Genomic DNA, 14,659 nt, shown 5'->3' on the forward strand with positions numbered 1-14,659 from the left:
AGACAACAGTAAATAGTGATGTCCCTGTGAGATACATTCAGTGGAATTGGGAGGAACGGGGGAGGGCCTGGAAATCTCCCCAGTGAGGGAGAGAGGATGTTTAAGGGGAGAAGAAAAACCTCAAGGGCCACATGGTCTCTCCCTTCAGAGAGTTAACAGGAGGCCAGATGGGGAAAGGATCTGCTTGGCCCCAGAGGGCAGAACTAGGAGCAGTGGGGAGAAGTCAGCGGGAGGCATGCTTCTGCTCGACGCATAACAGATGGCTAATAATAGCTGATAGTTATATTAGGCCTTGAGGTTTATAAAGCACATGCATCGTTTTATGTGAGCCTCACAGAAATGTTGGGAGGCAGGGGCTACCACTACCCCCTTTTTACATATGAGGCCGAGAAAGGCTAAGTTACCTAGCCAGGGTCACACAGCTACTAAGTATCTGAGGCAGGATTCGAACTCAGGTTTCCAGTTGACAGAAGAATTTCCTAACAAAGCTGCCTTTATGATAAAATGGGTTGACCCAGGAGGTGATGAGTTCTCCGTCACCAGGGCTGTTTAAGCAGAGGCCACATGGCCACTCACAGGGACAGTGGTAGAAAGGATTCTGGTTTAGGGCAAGGAGTTGTGGGGCTTGGTGATCTTGAGGCTTCTCCCAATTCTGAGATTCTGTGATCCTCCCTATAATTTTCCTCCCCCAATACTCTTCCCCCAGCTGCAGGTACATCATCTGCACAAGATCACACCATCTCAGAGTTGGGAGGAACTCCAGAGACTCTTGGGTCCAACTTAAGCCTGAACAAGCATCCCCACCACAATGGGAATCCCAGATCTGCTGGAATACCTACGGTGACAGGGAGCTCACTACCTTCCAAGGGAGGCCAGGCCCAGCTACTCTGCTGGGAGGTGTTTCCTTGTATCAAGTTTAAATTGGCTTCATTGCACTTTCTATTCATTGGTCCTCATTGGTTCCCCTATGGAACCTTAAAATCCCCACTAACCTTCATTAAACTTCTCCAAATCTGCCCTCAGGGGCCAACCAGAATCAATCTAATCCCCCTCTTGCACCTTTAAATATTTAAAGACAGCTCTCACTTTCCCCAGCCCTACCTTTCAGCCTAAACCAAGTGAATCTTTCTTAACAGGATTTTATTTTTTCTAGTTATATGTAAAGATAGTTTTCAGTATTCATTTTTTTTTTTTGGTGAGGCAATTGGGGTTAAGTGACTTGCCCAGGGTCACACAGCTAGTAAGTATTAAGTGTCTGAGGTAGGATTTGAACTCAGGTCCTCCTGAATCCAGGGCCTGTGCTCTATCCACTGCGCCACCTAGCTGCCCCCAGCATTCATTTTTATAAGATTTAAAGTCCTACATTTTTCTTCTTCCCTACCTTCCCCCTCCCCCCAAGACAGCAAGCAATCTGATATAGGGTGTATATTATATGTGTATGTATGTATATGTGTATGTATGTGTGTGTATATATATATATACATATATGTGTATGTGTGTGTGTGTGTGTGTGTGTGTGTGTGTGTGTGTGTGTGTGTACACAAACCAAGTGAATCTCTCTATTGCTTCATTCAACTAGCCCTCTGCTGGGTCGAATGGATTTCAAGTCCTTTACCCCATCCTCTGGACAGAATCCAGCTGAGACATGCCCTTGCTAAATGGGGATACCCAGAAATCAATGCATGTAACTGAAGTGAACACAATATCCTAGATGTGGCTGTCCCAAGCAATGTGGTGTAGGAACATCACCTTCTTATTCTTGGAAGCTGTGCCCCTCTTAATCACATTGATTTGAGGGGGAAAGGGACCTGCCCCATCTCTTATACTGAGCTTGTGGGCCACTAAAACCCCCAGGTCTTTTTCAGACACACTCCTGTCTAGTCATGCCTCCCCATCTCTGTATTCGTGGAGGTGTAACCCAAGAGTAAAGCTTTCCCTTGTCTCCCCTATTTCATCTTACACAGCTTGGCCCACTGTCTTAGGCCACTGAAATCCTTTTGGATCCCGACTCTGTTATTCAGTGGGTTGGGTATCCTTCCCAACTTTGGGTCATCCATGAATGTGATGAGCCTACCATCCATAGCTTTAGCCGAGTCACTGAGAAAACGTTCCACAGCAGAAACCTCTGGGCCAAGAAGGTGCTCCCCCCGCCCCTCCCCGCCACTTTTGTCTGGGGATTAACCCTCCTACAGGAGGAGTCAGGAGACCCGGGAATGGACACCAGTTGTGGCTCTTAGGAGTTATGTCCCAAAGGATCTTAGATCTAGAGTCAGAAGTGAACTCCAAAGGCTGGAGCCTAATCACCTCTGCCTGGGAATAAAGGGGCGTCGCTCTCCTCTGCCCCATCCCCTCGGAGGGAGCGGTTAGTGGAGAGGCAGACGGTGCAGACTCACCCCAGCCATCTTTGAGAAGCGCACTCCCCCCGAGCTGAGCATGCCCACGTTGCTGCTTGGTTTTTCCTGGGCCAATTCGATGAAGTCTTTGTAATTGTAGGATCCTGGACCGATCTTTTCTCCCTTGTTAAAGACACAAGATAAAAAAATAAGGGGAATACTGGGAAGCTTCTGGGGCAGAGCTGGGAGCTGGGGCTTTTGCTCCCTGTTCCCAAGAGAAGCTACCCCAACTTGGATCCCGGCTTTCCCCACAGTCCTTTTGGTGGCAGCCAAGTTGTTGAGCAAGAGCTTAGCACAAGGACAGGACTAGGATAGAGCTGGATGTCATCATTCACTCAGTGAACAAGCACTCCCTACCAGGTGCTCAGCACTGGGCTAGGCACTGAGGATACAAGTAGAAAGAACGGTATAATCCCTACTTACCTTCTAATGGGAGAGACAAGTGCATGTGAAGATATGTACAGCATAAGTAGAAAATAAGTAAATACAAATCTATACTAGACAACTAAATACAAGGCATTTGGAAAGGGAGGGCTCAAGTAGCTGAGATTGGGAAAGGTTTCATTCAGAAGATAGTGTCGGATAGTTTTCAGAGGAAGAAATCAAGGCTATTAAAAAATGCTTTAAATCACTATTGATTAGAGAAATGCAAATTAAAAACAACTCTCAGGTACTGCTTCACACCTATCAGATTGGCTAATATGACAGAAAAGGAAAATGACAAATGTTGGAGGGGATGTGGGAAAATTTGGGACACCAGTGCACTGTTGGTGGAGTTGTGAACTGGTTCAACCATTCTGGAGAACAATTTGGAACTGTGCCCAAAGGGCTATAAAACTGTGACCTTTGACCCAGCAACACCATTACTGGTCAGTATTCCAAAGAGATCATAAAAAAGGGAAAAGGACTTATATGTGCAAAAATATTTATAGCAGTTCTCTTTGTGGTGGCAAAGAAAATTGGAAATTGAGGGGATGCCCATCAACTGGGGAATGGCTGAACAAGTTGTGGTATATGACTGAATACTATTGTGCTATAAGAAATGATAAGGGGATGGTTTTCGAAAAAACTTATATGAACTGATAAAAAATGAAACCAGGAAAACATGGTACACAGTAACAGCAATATTGTGCAATGATTAACTGTGAAAGACTCAGCCACTCTCCTCAAAACAATAATTCAGGACAGTTCCATGATGAAAAATGTTCTCCACCTCTGGAGAGAGAACTCAAGAAGTCTTCTCAAAGATGGCTGGGGTGAGTCTGCACCGTCTGCCTCTCCACTAACCGCTCCCTCCGAGGGGATGGGGCAGAGGAGAGCGACGCCCCTTTATTCCCAGGCAGAGGTGATTAGCCTCTGCAGACTGAAGCATGATAATTTCATTTTATTTTTCTTGCTTTTTCTTTTCACAACATGGCTAATATGGATGTTTTGTATGATTGTACATGTATAATTGATATCACACTGCTTGCTTTCTCAATGAATGGGGGAGGGACAAGAGGGAGGCAGAGAATCTGGAACTCAAAATTTAAAAAAAAGAATGTTAAAAATTAGTAATAAATTTATATTTTAAAAATTATGGCGGGCAGCTAGGTGGCGCAGTGGACAAAGCACTGGCCCTGGATTCAGGAGTACCTGAGTTCAAATCCGGCCTCAGACACTTGACACTTACTACCTGTGTGACCCTGGGCAACTCACTTAACCCCCCATTGCCCTGCAAAAAAAAAGAAAAAAAAAAAAGAAAAAATTATAGTGCCTGAGTCACATTTCAAAGGAAGAGAGGCACCCAATGGGACAGAGGTTAAGGAGAAAGTGCATTACACTAGGAGACAGTGAACTATGCCCTATTAAGTTTGGCAGAAAGAACTGGAAAATAATTTTTTAAAATAATAAACATTTTTATTTATAGGTTTGGGTTCCAATTTTTATCCCTCTTTTCCTCCCCTCCCTTCCCCCCACCCTGAGGTGGCGAGCAATCATATATGGGTTATACATGTATGATTATGTAAAACATTACCCTATTTGTCATTTTGTACAAGAAAACTTGATTAAATGAAAAAAATTAAAGTGAAAAATAGCATGCTTCCGTCTGTTCCATCAATATCAGTTCTTTCTTTGGAGGTGGATGGTATGTTTCATCAATAGTCCTTTGGGATTGTCTTGGATCACTGTATTGTTGAAAATACTTAAGTCTTTCACAGTTCTTCATCAAACAATGTTGCTGTGTCTGTGCACAATGTTCTCCTGGTTCTGCTCACTTCACAATACATCAGTTCATACAAGTCTTTCCAGGCCTTTCTAAGAACTGGAAAATCTACTAATTACCATGATTTAAAAACAACAAAACAAAACAGATCTATTCTGGAACCTGCTTGCTCTACTCAGAACTTGTTCTCTTTCCTTGATCTAGGCTCTGTTCCCTGGATTTGGGAAGGCTTAGCCTTGGGATGTGAAGACTTAGCGGGTACACGATTGTCATCCATCATGAGAGGCCGTCTGGTAGAAGGAGGATCAGCTGTCTTCTGCTTGGCCCCAGAAGGCAGAACAAGGAGCGGTGCAGGGAAGTTAGGTAAAGGCTGCTTCCCAGCCATGGGAGGGGCTGTTTCTCAAATGAGGAATCTGAGAAGGAAACAGGTGGTCCTGGGAAATATCGACCTCCTCACTGCTGAAGGCATTCGGGCAGATGCCATACAAGGTCTCTGAGAGGAAAGGTATATTTGGGGAGTGTGGGAGGGGAATCCCTGTCTGGTATGGGAGACACAACTAGATGCCCTCAGAATTCTCATCTTGTCTATAATTAGAAATTTTATTTTATTATTATTATTTTTTAAGATACATTTTGGGGGTGGGGCAATGAGGGTTAAGTGACTTGCCCAGGGTCACACAGCTAGTAAGTGTCAAGTGTCTGAAACTGGATTTGAACTCAGGTCCTCCTGACTCCAGGGCTGGTGCTCTATCCACTGTGCCGCCTAGCTGCCCCTAGAATTTTTTAAACTTGTACAGAACCTCCCAGCTAGGAAACGTCAACCCCCCCGCCCCCACTAGCCTTCACTAAACCTCTCCAAACCTCAGTTTTCTCATGTTTTACATAATCATACATGTATACTGGGGATTGTAAGAATAACAGCACCCAACTTACAGGGGTTTTGTGAGGAGCAAGTGAGATAACATGGGCTAAGTGCTTTGCAAACATTAAAGCAATATAGAAATGTCTGCAATCACTATTCGCATTCGAGACTCAGCTGGTGAGCAGGGTTTGAAGTCCCTCACCTCAAACCCTACCTCTGACAGTTACTAGCTCTGTGACCCCGGGGCCACTGACTTAACTGGTGTCTGCCTCAGTTTCCTCATCTGTAAAATAAGGGACTGAACTCCATAACCTCTAAGGTCCCTTCCAGCTTTGGATCTGTGATACTCTGGTCTTCTACAAGAGGCTTTCCCCCTATTCTCACTATTGTTAGTGCCACCCCCTGAAATTACTGTTTGTTATATACCTTCCTTTCCCACCTTATTATCAATGACTCTCCTCTTATAATACAGTGTGGCCAACCTGGCCTCTTTACTGTTCCTCACATGTGATACTACATCTCCCACCACCATGCCTTTGCATCAGCTGTTCATGCCTGGGGCACACCCTCACCTCACCTCTGCTTCTTAGAATCTATTGCTTCTTTCAACACTCTGATAGCTTCCATATGAAGCCTTCCTTGACCTCTCTGGCCCATCAACCGCTAGAGCTCTATCAAAAACAAAAATCTACTTTGAATTTATTTTGTATGTAATTGTTTAAATTCATGTTGTTTCCGCATGATAAAATGTAAGCTTCTTGAGGGCAGGATCTATTTGAGGGGGGAAGGGGGTCCAGTGTCTTTATATCCCTAGCACCCAACAGTGCCTGGTTAAGCTTGGCTGAATTGAATTAAAAGGCAACATTTATGTGCTTCAAAATATCAGGTCTTTTAAATAGCTTCACCTCTTTGAAAGCAGACTTGCCCATAAAAGGCTTCCTAGAAAAATTCAGAATGAATGAGCTGCCGTTTGAGTGAAGATCTCAATCATAGAACTGACATTTTGAGAGAAACCACCCCCACCTTGTCCAAAGGAAATTTGCCTTTAGGATTGTGGGGTCTGAGAGGGGCCTTAAAAGTCTTTTCACCAACTCTCTGATGTTACAGAGGGGGAAACTGAGACCCGTTTCTGGGTCGAAGAGTGTGAATGGCTCAGTGTAGCCCTTCCTCGATAGTAGAAAAACCCTTTGACTGGGACCTGAGAGCATCTACCTGACAGACAGTGGGCAAAGGTCACCTTTGGACCTGATAAATAGAAAGCATCCAGATACAGAACAGGACGGGAGGGCTTCATGAATGAAAGACAAGTTAAACGCATTATAGGGAGAAACAGTAAAACTATAATAATTTACCCCTTTCAGACCTACACAAATCCAACCTAAAAAATAAACAAGAAAAAAGTAAAGGACCCAAATAGAATTTTAGAAAAGCTAAATAAAATAACTGGCAGAGCTGTGGGGAAACAGGCATGTTTATGCATTGTGGGTGGGGTTGTGAACCACTCCAATTATTCTTGAGCAAGATTTGAAAATGCCAAAAAAATAATGAAGCTGTACTTTAACTCATCAATGCCATTACTAGATTTAAACCTCAAAGAGATCAAAGAAAGAGGGAAAAGAACCTATATGTAAAAATATTTCTATCACGGTTGGGGTTTTTGCAGCAGCAAAAACATTTTTTAGTAAATAAAGGGATATCCATCAATTTTTGCTGTTGAGTCGTGTCTGATTCTTGGTGACTCCATGTGGAGTTTTCTTGGCAGAGATGCTGGAGGGGTTTGCCATTCCCTTCTCCAGCTCATTTGACAGATGAGGAAACTGAGGCAAACAGGTTTCTGTAACTTGCCTGGAGTCACACATCTAGTAAATGTCCGAGGTCAGATTTGAACTGAGGTCTACCTGACTCCAGACCAGGCACTCTATCCACTTTGACACCTAGCTGCCCCTCATTTTTCTTTTTTTCTCAGTAGGGAAGAACATGGGTGAGAGAGGGAGAAGGGAGATTTTTCAAAGACTGAAAAAAAATAATTAAAAATAAAATTTAACCTTAAAAATTTAAAAGAAGGAAAATTCCAAGAGAATTGCAGAATCACAGAATTACAAAATTGGAAGAATTCTTTTCACAATCAACTCATCTAACCCATCTGTGAATGAGAATCTCTCTGTCCAATGTCCCTGAGAAGCAGCTCCGGCAACAGGAGATTCATTACCTCCCATGGCAATTCATGTCACTCTTGGTCAATTTTTAGGAAGTTTTCCTAACATTAAATTGATCTTAAACTCACATCCCTGCCATTTAATAATATATGATCCAGGGGTAATTAATCTAAGAGCATGTATGAAGAGGTGAGTCCTTATCAGGAAGGGAAAAACAAGGATCTTACAAAGAATTTCTTTTCTTTGATGATAGACTTATACTGGAAGTGAGGCAACTGGGTCAACCTGGTGGCCTCCTGAGCCTTGGCCCATCCAGTTCCAATGGCTTTCTTCACCTCTTCCTCATCGAAGCATCCATCACTGAAGCGGTACATTCCAGGTCCCATATGGGCCTAAAAGTCAGAACAGGGTTATGATTGGCTCTCCGGGGTCCTGCTCTAGTTTACTTGAAAAAGGCAGAATTATATAGACTCATGGAACATCAGAGCTGGGAGGGGCCCAAAAATGAGGAATGTCAGAATTGAGAGGAACCCAGAAGTTGGAATGTTTTACTTGAAGGGATATTAGTAACCTTCTAGCTGAACCAACCCATTTTTCAGGTGAGGCACGCCCAAGTTCAGAGATAGGAAGTCTTTGGTGGAGCTGGGATGGCATCTCGGGTGTCACGGTCCTGTTTCCACCACAAAGTGTCTTCACTTCACCTTTTTTTTTTCCCCTCAAACTTTCTTCTACAATTCTCAGATGGGGCTGCAATTTACTGAGTTTAGGCTTAAAGTTCTAAGGTTCCTCCCAGCTCTGATACTCTCTGTTCTAAGCTCCCTTCATCACCTCAAGCCTAGACTTCTTTAATAGATGGTTGGTGGGTCTCCCTGCCTTGAGTCTCTCTCCAACCCCAATCCATCCTCCACTCAGCTGTCAAAGTGATCTTGTGAAAAGGTGTGTCACTTCCCTACTCAATAAGCTGCAGTGGCTCCCTTATTGCCTCTAAAACCAAACAAAGAGGAGACATAGAGTCCTCTATTAGGCTTTAAAGTGCCCTTTGTAACCTGGCCCCTTCCTGCTCTGCCAGTCTTCTGATCCTCCCCTCTTGTGCTCTTGGAGTCTCCTCTAACAGATCCTGTCCTCCCTTGCCATTCCTCACACTGCCCATTCCCTGACGGAAGGACTCTTGTCCTTCCTCATCGCCATCTCCTGGCCAACCTTGTTTCCTTCAAGTCTCAGGCAAAGTCCCGTTGTCTGCAGTCTTTCTATTTCCACGCCGTCTTCTCCTTTCGACTGGGAGTTCCTTGAGGGCAGAGACTGTCGTTTGCCTTTCTTTGTATTCCCAGTACTTAGCACAGGGCCTGGCACAGACTAGTCACTTGACTTGATTAGCACAACCCAAAAAAAGAGCTTTTCAGGAAAATCTGTCAGGATGGTCCAGTAGGAAAACAGGGCTTTGATCTGGAGAGAGTCCGAAGTTCCTTTCGGTTTGGGCTGTGCCCTCCCCCTCCTCTTTGCCAAATTCACCAGAGTTTCCGGACACCCCTGGGCATCCCCCGCCCCATAATCCCCTTCTTCTGCCCTTGCTGCACTCACCCGGCTTGACAGATAGCGCTTGGAGTACAACACCTGAGGGAAGGTGGGGGTTGGCTTCTTTGGGTGCGTAATAACGGCGGCCACATCAAACCTAGCCAGGAGAGAGAACAAAATCTCCAGGTGAAATATTCCTGCCATGAAGGACTTGCTGTGTGACGTTGGGCAAGCCCCCTGCCCTTTTCTGGGTCTCTGTGACCAAATCACAGACTTTCAAAGTGTTTTATCTCAAGGCCTTTTTTTTTACATGGGTTACAGCTATCGAAAGCTCTATGAGAAATTTAAATGTTGTAGGGTTATTATGAAAATGGTTTTGACCTCCCGGACCCCCTGGTGGTCCTCTGACCACACTTTGAGAACAATAGGAGTAGGTGATCTCTAAATTTCTCATCCAGCACAAGTACTAACAACTAAGGGCATCAGAAAACACTTCCAGTAAGAGGTGGCACCTGAAATATTCCTTGATAAAAGCTAAGTAGTCTACCAGGTGGAGGTAAGAAGGAAGTGACTTCTGGGCATAGCCGAAGCAAAGGTATTGAGGTAGGAGATAGAATTCCGAGTCTAGAGAACAGCCAACAGTCCAGTGTGGGTGAAATGTAGGATAAGAATAATAAGGTGAAATCCTCCTGGAAAGGTAGAATGGCACCAGATGGGTAAAGAGCTTGAAATGCCAAGCCAAGGAAGAATTTGTATCTAATCCTTGAGGCCACAGAGAGCCACCAAAAAAAAAGATTTATGACCAGGGCAGTGAGAAAGTCAGCAGGTTCATTTTGTAGCTTTGTGGAAAGTGGGTTAGCAAGGGGAGAGACTAGAAGCTGGGAGATGTTGTGAGCTTATCTTTCTCTCCTCTCTTCTTTTTTTTTTTTTTAATTTTTGAGGCAATTGGGGTTAAGTGACTTGCCCAGGGTCACACAGCTAGTTAAATGTTAAGTGTCTGAGGCTAGATTTGAACTCAGGTCCTCCTGAATCCAGGGCCGGCACTCTATCCACTTCGCCACCTAGCTGCCCCATCTCTCCTCTCTTCTAAACCAGCTAGGTGGTACAGTGAGCAAAGTCCCTAGCTTCAAGTCAGGAAAATTTTGAGTTCAAATGCCCACTTAGACACTTATGAGCTGTGTGACCTTGGGCAAGTCACTTAACTTCTGTCTGCCTCAGTTTCCTTATCTGTAGAATAAGGATAATGCCCATTAATGGGCACCTACCTCTCAGTGCTATTGTAGGAATCAAATGTAATAATATTTGTAAAGTGCTTAGCACAGTGCCTAGCACATAGTAGGTACTATATAAATGCTAGCTATTATATTTTTATTAAAACCTTTGCAATCTGGCTCCTGATGTGAACTGAAACTGCTTATTCCCAAGTCACCAATATTGCTTAACTTTCACATATGATGTCCTTTTCTTTCTCTTTTAAAAAGTTTGGGGGAGCAGCAGCTAGGTGGCACAGTGGATAGAGCACCAGACCTGGATTCAGGAGGACCTGAGTTCAAATCCAGCCTCAGACACTTTCCACACTTACTAGCTGTGTGACCCTGGGCAAGACACTTAACCCTCATTGCCCCACCAAAAACAAACAAAAAAATGTTAATTTTTTTTTTTTTTTTTGCGGGGCAATGGGGGTTAAGTGACTTGCCCAGGGTCACACAGCTAGTAAGTGTCAAGTGTCTGAGGCTGGCTTTGAACTCAGGTCCTCCTGAATCCAGGGCCAGTGCTTTAACTACTGCGCCATCTAGCTGCCCCCTAAATTTTTTTTTAAAACAGGAAAAAAACATTATTTTTCCACTCTCCTGCATGTTCTCTCCCCAAAACAAAAAGAAAAACAAATCTCTTTGTAACGAATATGCACAATCACACCCACTACCTAGGGATGTCCCCCAACACTCTGTTCAGGGCCTTCTTCTCTTTTCTCTCTATGCTATTTTACTTCATGATGTCATCAGCACCCATGGATTTAATTGTCATCTCTATGCTGAACACTCTCAAATCTATTTGCTCAACCCTAATCTCTCTGCTGACCCTAAATTTCACATCTCCAGCCACCTACTGGAAATCTCAAACTGGATGTCTTGTAGACATCAAACTCAATTTGTCCAAATTCATTATCTTTCCCTCAAAACTCTTCCCGCTTCCAAACCTCCTTATTTCCGCAGAGGGCAGTGCCATCTTCCCAGTCCTTCTGGCTCCCAATCTTGGAGTCATCCTGGATTCTTCACTATCTCTTCCCCCCACCCCATCCAAGCTGTTGCCAAGGTCTGGCAATTTCACCAATACAGCATCTCTCATCAGTTTCACACCCCCCCCCACCTTGCAGCATCTCTTGCCAATTTCATCAGTGCAACATCTCTCATCAGTTTCACCTCTGCAGCATCTCTGGAATCTGAACTCTTCTTTCTGCTGACACTGCCCCCACCCTGGTTTAGGCCCTCAACGCCTCATGCCTGTACTACTAAAATAGTCTTTTGGTTGGTCTGTCTGCCTCAAGTCTCTCCCCACTTTAATCCATCTTCCACTCAACTGTCAAATTGATCTTCCTTAGATGTAACTCTGACCATGTCACTTCCCTATTCAATAAACCCCATTGCTCCCCATCACTTCCAGGATCAAATATAAAACCTGTTTGTCGTTCAAGACCCTTCATAACCTAGTCCTCTCTTACCTTTCAAGCCTTTTTATACTTTATTCCCCCAAATCCCTTGATACTCTGCAATCTAGTGACACTGGTCTCCTGGCTATTCCTCCCACAAGACACTCCCTACTCCAGGGGCAGCCCATGCCTGGAATTCACTCCCTCTTCATCTCCATCTCCGTGCTTTCCTGGCTTCCTTCAGATTCCATCTTCTGCAAGATCCCTCTCCCAGTCCTCCTTAATCTTTGTGCCTTCCTCTGGGATTAACTCCATTTTATCCTGTACATACATATCTTGTTTGTACAGTTTTTTTGCATGTTATTTTTCATTAAAATGTGAGCTTCTTAAAAGCAGGGACTATTTTTGCCTCTCTTTGAATCTATGAACTTAGCACAGTGCCTAGCACACAGTTGTTTGTTCAGTCGTTTCTGAATCTTCATAACCCTATTTTGGATTTTCTTGACAAAGACACTGGAGGGGATTGCCATTTCCTTCTCCAGCTCATTTTACAGATGAAGAAACTGAGGCAAACAGGGTGAAGTGACTTGCCCAGGGTCACACAGCTAGTAAGTGTCTGAGCACAGATTTGAACTCAGGAAGATGAGTCTTACTGACTCCAAGCACAGCACTCTACCTACTGTGCCACCTAGCTGCCCCTAGCACTCAGTAGACATTTAATAAATGCTTGTTGACTAATTAGTCAAACCAAATAAATTCCCACATTGGTCCTGTCCAAAAAACAGATTTAACACTCTTCTCAATTATTATCCTTGTTGGCCTCCCTTACAACAATTGACACTGTAGATATCACTTTTTTCTGAATTAAAAAATTATTTTACAAGCATTTGCTGTCTCTCCCTTTTATTCTTCCCTCCCCCACCCCATTCCCATGGAACAATTTTTAAGAGTGAAAAATAAAACCTTTATAACAAATATGCATAATGCAGCAAAACAAATTTCCATATTAGCCACATCCCCAAATGTAAGTCTTAATCTACATTTTAAAAATTTTATTTTTGTTTTGTTTTTTTCTTAATCTACATTTTAAACTTCTTTAGAAGGAGGTGGATATTGTATTTCATCTTTGATCCTATGCTCCTTGATAACATTTTCTTCCTGGGTACTCCCTCCCTCCCTCTCTCTCTGTGTCTCTCTGTCTATGGCTTTCTCTGGCTTTCTGTGATACATCCGCAAATACCCCCAACCCACTTAAGCTCCTGGAGGGCGGAAGCAGCTTCATTTTGTCTTTGGATCTCCAGCGCCCGGCACAAAGTAGGTCTTTAATAAATGCTTGTTGATATGAAGATGGTAAAGTGTGGGTGGAGGTAAGAGAAGGTGAGAATCCATTCCCAACGTTCTTGGTTTTGCGGGGAGAGGTGGGGCGTGAGGGGGGGGTCACCCCTAGTCTGCGGGCTGGGAAGCAGCTGCAGATCCGCGACCCCCCCTAGCCCAAGGGAATAGAGGTGGAGGGAATTAAGGGCCCCGAAGAGGGCAGGGAGGAGAGGCCAAAGAAGTCGAATTGGGGTCTGGAAGGGATGGTCCATTTCTCGGCTTCTCCGGTGCTGTAAACTGAGGCCAGGGAGGGGAAGGGCAGTACTGGCTCAAGGTCATGAAAGTAATAAGTAGCAGAGCCAGAATCCCAACCCTGGTCCTCTCACTCCAAATCCAGCGCTATCCACATGCTTCCTTAGTCACACCTCGAGCCCAGCTCTAGGAGAAGGGCATTTGGAAATCATGGAATCTAATGCCTTCATTTTACACGGAAGGAAACTGAGGCCAAGAAGGAAAAAGGAACTAGCCCAAGGTAACGCAGCAAGTCAGTGGTAGTGGCTGGATTTGAACCCAGGGCCGAGGACAGCGGGGAGGGGGGGGTGGAATAAGGGAGTAGGGAAGAGGATCTGCCACCTAGCCCCCACCCCTCTTGAGGAAGACCACCGTTCCCTGGACTCCCCGAGCCCACCTTGCTGACTGCACCCCGAAGGGAGCTCCAATAAAAAGCTTGGTTGAAGCCATGGCGCAAGGTCCGGAGAGACGTTTCCAGACTGTGCAGGGAGTTCCCTGGATCCACTGTAGCTTTCGAGCACTTCAGGGGAGGGGGCGGGGCCTAGCCTAGGGGATAGCCCCGCCCCCCAGCTGCCAGGCAACGCCCTTCAGGCTCTTGTGACCTGGGGTTGCGGGGGGGGGGGGGGGGGGGGGGGAACCGTGAGAAGGGAAGAAAAAGAATGGAGAGAGGAAGTGGGGAAGAAGGGAAGAGAAAGAAAGAGGCTGGTGCAAGTATGGGAAAGAGGAGGGGAAGGAAAGGAGAAGGGGAGAGGGAGAGGAGGGAGAGGAGGAATGAGGAGGAGGGGAATGAGGGGCAGGGAAGAAGGGGAGGAGGGAGAGGGGAGGTCAGAAAGGAGGTGGAATGGAAAAGGGAACGGGATTGGGGGGAGAAGAAGGTCATAGATGGGATGGAGGTGAAGGAGGGAAAAAAGAATGGAGTGGAGAGAAAGTGAATGAGGGGAAAAGGGAAGAGAGGGGTGAAGGAGGAGAGTGAAGAAAGAAAGTGAGGAAGGAGAAGAGGGAGAGAAGTGGAGGGAGAAAGTGAGAAGAGAGAGGAGGAGGAGGAGGAGGAGGAGGAGGGGGAGGAGGAGGAGGGGGAGGAGGAGGAGGAGGGGGAGGAGGAGGAGGAGGGGGAGGAGGAGGAGGAGGAGGAGGAGGAGGAGGAGGAGGAGAAGAAGGAGGAGGAGAAGGAGAAGGAGGAGAAGGAGAAGGAGGAGAAGGAGAAGAAGGAGAAGAAGAAGAAGGAGGAGAAGGAGAAGGAGAAGAAGAAGAAGAAGAAGAAGAAGAAGAAGAAGAAGA

The 14,659-nt window shown here is 45.2% G+C and overlaps 1 protein-coding gene across 1 annotated transcript in view; it reads right to left on the minus strand.

The window, feature by feature from the left end:
• The window catches only part of LEXM (lymphocyte expansion molecule), a 35,317-nt gene extending 21,447 nt beyond the window's left edge, over positions 1-13,870 (minus strand). Inside the window, exons 1-4 of the mRNA XM_044003064.1 lie at positions 13,779-13,870; positions 9,196-9,286; positions 7,845-8,009; positions 2,394-2,516 (exon numbers count right to left, since the gene is read on the minus strand). Coding sequence (XP_043858999.1) covers positions 2,394-2,516; positions 7,845-8,009; positions 9,196-9,286; positions 13,779-13,831 — 432 coding nt within the window. The 5' untranslated portion in view covers positions 13,832-13,870. The remainder of the gene's footprint in view (positions 1-2,393; positions 2,517-7,844; positions 8,010-9,195; positions 9,287-13,778) is intronic.
• Between the last annotated feature and the right edge of the window lie 789 nt (positions 13,871-14,659).

This window comes from Dromiciops gliroides, chromosome 4 (genome assembly GCF_019393635.1).
Source record: "Dromiciops gliroides isolate mDroGli1 chromosome 4, mDroGli1.pri, whole genome shotgun sequence".
NCBI classification, from domain to species: Eukaryota; Metazoa; Chordata; class Mammalia; order Microbiotheria; family Microbiotheriidae; genus Dromiciops; species Dromiciops gliroides.